Here is a 4,114-nt window from a genome sequence, read left to right as displayed (position 1 = left end):
AAAGACCACTTTTTTTGGTACAGTTAGTGGTTATCCCTTCAACTGTATGTGGTCGGTTCTGGACTGCGTTTTGTACAACAATAAAAGTGTTAAATATCACATCCTGAATCACTAAAAATCTCATACAATTTGCAAGTGAAGCTCAAATTTCCCTTTGCAAAAAATATTGACAACAAAGTAATCACTATATCAACATTTCATTGCCCAACTTATCATGTCGTAATCAATCATATTTGATGTCATTTGTATTCAATATGTACATTAATTGTTCCCCTACTTCAATTTATTCAACTCAGTGATGTTGTCCTAGTTCATGACTTAATCAATGCCTAAACCATCCCACATCTCTTCAATACCATACTACGATGAACATTATCTTTGTGTAATATCCACTGACAAACCATCTGTTGTCGCACAACTTGTAATTGTTCCTGCGATAATAATATCGTTATTAAATACACTTTAAAACCTTTTCACATAAATCATATTGAAATAACCATATACATAAAAATTACAAACCGTTGTGTAATTGGGCATTTTATTCCCATCAAATTTTGGTGTGTAGTCCCATAACTCCATATATTTAATCACCAATATACCACAATCATAACTACACATTAAACAAATATTAGAAACAAGTGGTTATATAATAAAACCCAAATATATTCAGATTTTTCACAACACCACCCTCTTTCTATCAAATTACCATCCTATACTGTCCTATATCAATTAATTCAACAGCCTTTTGTTTTTTATTATATGGAATATAGATAGCCTTCACGTTTGTGTTTAATATAGATATAGAAACAGATGTGTTTTAATACATAAAAGGAATATTGACATACCAGAGACAAAAACAACCATACAGATAATTGAGTTGTTCATCAAGCCACTGTGTTTGTTCTATACCTCTATTAAGACAATTAAACATGTAATTAAATACACCTAAAACTACTTATTGAAATCATCAAATAACAAATAACTGACTAATGTTGGCATTTTGTAAGAGTCTGTTCGGTCACAAAGTTAAAATGGTAGCATCTCTTCTGGAAATAAAAAATCCTATATTTCTTGTTGAGAAGCTCTTAAAAGCTGCAAATGACCAAATCAAATAAGTTGCTATAGGGACAGTAGCAAAATGATTAAAATTATGAATAAGAGCCAATTCCCTAAAATCACCAACATTTACAAAAATCAAAAACATTATACTGGAATTAATATTAACATAATTCAAACTAGAATCTGGACCAGAGGGACAACAAACAACAAATGAACACTAAACCTGAAATAAAAAATAACTAGACTACATTAACAACTATACTAAACTACCAAAGTTGAACTAAGAATTCATAAGGAAAATAATACATATTCTGGTACATAAGATTTGTTGAAATAAATAGAGCCACAAAACAAGCTGCATTTCTCCAATATAACAGGGATGCTTTACGTAAACCAACCACAATACACACAGTTGGTGGAGTAATAATAGATATAACTAATTTGTGCTTCAGATGTTAGAAATTCATTCATCAATTTGAATTGTGAATATTGTTGAAATGCTGGTGATCTTGACAGAGGACTGAGTGAATGGACTAATGACATACATTATATATTTTCAACTAAATCATCTCAAGTAACCATTTTTCATAAGTTGTGATACCAAAATTTGATGGGTATACATATCCAGTGATCACTTTATTCGCTAAAGACATATAAGATTATTTGAAATTACTCTAAAGACATCTTCATAAAATTCAAATAAGGATTTGACCTCTATAATAACTGCAACAGAGGAACCCCGAGAGACACTTAACACCGAACTTGTTCCTCAATGCAGGCTGTTTGTTCCCTTTAATCACATCAAAAGACAAATAAACTGCAATGTAACTCAAATTAAAAAAAATTAAAAAATATTGTGAGCGAGAATTCAAACAAAAAGTATAACTTGACTGTAGATTCCCTTCACTGCCCTTCGACATTATTAATTTCAGAATGATTTTATAACTCACAAAAGCTATATTATATTAAATTTTAAAATTTTTATAAAAGTTTTGCCTATGCTCACTATTTATGAAAGCTATTTATATTTCTTATCCTGAGTTTACACAATCAACTTTACTACTGTTATTTTTCCGTTATTGTTTTGTCATGCATCATCATTTACACATCTTCTATTTTCAAACAGGAACCTCGCAGACACACATGAAAGGAATTAAATTTCAAACAAAAGAGTCCCATTTTCGCTAAATCATCCATAAATATGCACGACTACGACTTCTTCTTTTATTTAACCACGCGAAATCAAAATCAAAAAACCTTTACTTAGGACAGATGAAAATAGAAAACCCTACTTCAAACTCACAATCCAGAAATGTGATTAGGAGCGGCACTAGCGAAATGTCCACAACTCTCAACTTCACAACCACCAAAAATCTCCACAACCAACTATTGACAATGATGGAGAACCTCTGCAATGAAGAACGAGGGAGAAACTTTTTCAAACTAAACCTAAATGAGATTTTCAATTGAGAACCCAAACATAAACAAAACGCATTTTTCATTTTTCCACTTTTACCCTTTATCAGAATGTATTTTTTTTTTAGAAAAAGCTGACGTGGCCGTGTCAAATGAATGTAGGTGACACGTAAGCGTATCAACCTACTATTACTCTCATGCAAAAGATGGTGAGACATACATGAACTGATTAATTAATTTCATACATTTTTGCAACCGTGGATCCTCCTAAATTGGTGAGTTACTGTTTACTTGTTCATCTTTGCAGATCATTTAGCTCCTTTGTTTGAAGAGATAAATTAAGTTAGAACGAGCTCTTTTCAACATTCAGTGTGAACAACATTGGCTTGAGGCTCACAGAACGTGAGGCAATAGGTGCATTTCATATCATAATGGTGTTTTATTGGTATAGAACATAAAATGATTGGTTTTGATGACTGGAGTTGATGCCACCACTATGTCTATAGAACATAAAAAGAATAATGTTTCATTATGTAGCTTTAAGAAAACATTATTCTTAATTGACGGCATGAGAACGTGCAAAGACTAAAAACATTAATCTACTCTTTTGTTTTATATTCATAGACTATTTTGGTCTTCGCTCCTATTTCTTGCTGCCTACAATTTCAGAATACTCAAGCCAGCTGGGAGCAGGAGGTGCTACCTTATGTTCTTTGCCACCTTTGTTGCTGGTGGTTTGATCCAGCCCTGTTGTTTGAAACCTTCTCTTGGCTTGACTGTTTTCTTACCTGATAATTGTATTTGCTTCTGTGATCTCTGTTAGATGTTGTTTGAACCTTATCTTTTTCACAGATGAAGTCTTGTTCTATCTATGGTCAGCTGCAGTTTAGTTTTTATATTTGTCCCAGGTGCAGTCTCCCTCCTATCTTTATCTCATTGTAGTCTAGACTCTTTATTCACTTCTTAAGTCCCATATATAATGACACCAACATCTCGAGCATATCTCACATTATCATCTATCTAGTGTGATATTAATCAAGGTTTTTGGTTGCGTCATATGTGATTATTACAATTCTGTAACACCCCTTTACTGTTGCTTTTCCTCCATTTAAGTCCATTGTCATTGCTTATAATTGCTTGATTCATACGTTGCTTGGGCTGTTATAAGTAACCCATGTGTGGTTAGCTATAGTTGTTTGATTTGATGCAATTAAGGTGTTGGATTTGATGGAGCCAAATACTTCGACATACACCGCTGTTGTGAATGGACATTGTAAGAAGGATCAGGTGGTGGAAATGATGGCGAAGAAAGGGAAGAAGTGTAATGTGGTAACTTATATAAAACATTGATGAAAGGTTATTTAGAGTTGGGAAACTTTATGAGCGACAAATTCCATCTGAAGCTGAATATCTTCACTTTTAATTGTTTAATTCAGGGATTTTGCAAAGGAAGGACGTCTTCTTGATGTTGGGACAAATCGAACCATTACACTCATTAATAATTTCTACTTTTTCTAAAAAAATTAATATTTCTAATCAACTGTTAAATATATATTTACAGAACTAATATTTGATGAGATATAGATTTTAAATATTCTCACAATTGAATTGGATTCATCTATCCCTAAATTTATAATAA

At 32.2% G+C, this 4,114-nt stretch overlaps 1 protein-coding gene across 1 annotated transcript; it reads right to left on the bottom strand.

The window, feature by feature from the left end:
- Positions 1–153: 153 nt before the first annotated feature.
- On the bottom strand, positions 154–2,561 carry LOC111240995. Its single transcript, XM_022777238.1, has 3 exons — positions 2,363–2,561; positions 1,772–1,876; positions 154–431 (listed from the first exon to the last, which is right to left on the bottom strand). The coding sequence occupies exons 1-3, from the start codon at positions 2,559–2,561 to the stop codon at positions 373–375; spliced, it is 363 nt and encodes a 120-aa protein (XP_022632959.1). The 3' UTR covers positions 154–372.
- Between the last annotated feature and the right edge of the window lie 1,553 nt (positions 2,562–4,114).

The sequence above is a fragment of the Vigna radiata genome, unplaced genomic scaffold (assembly GCF_000741045.1).
Source record: "Vigna radiata var. radiata cultivar VC1973A unplaced genomic scaffold, Vradiata_ver6 scaffold_43, whole genome shotgun sequence".
Classification (NCBI taxonomy): Eukaryota; Viridiplantae; Streptophyta; class Magnoliopsida; order Fabales; family Fabaceae; genus Vigna; species Vigna radiata.
This window is presented reverse-complemented; position numbering and strand designations above follow the sequence as displayed.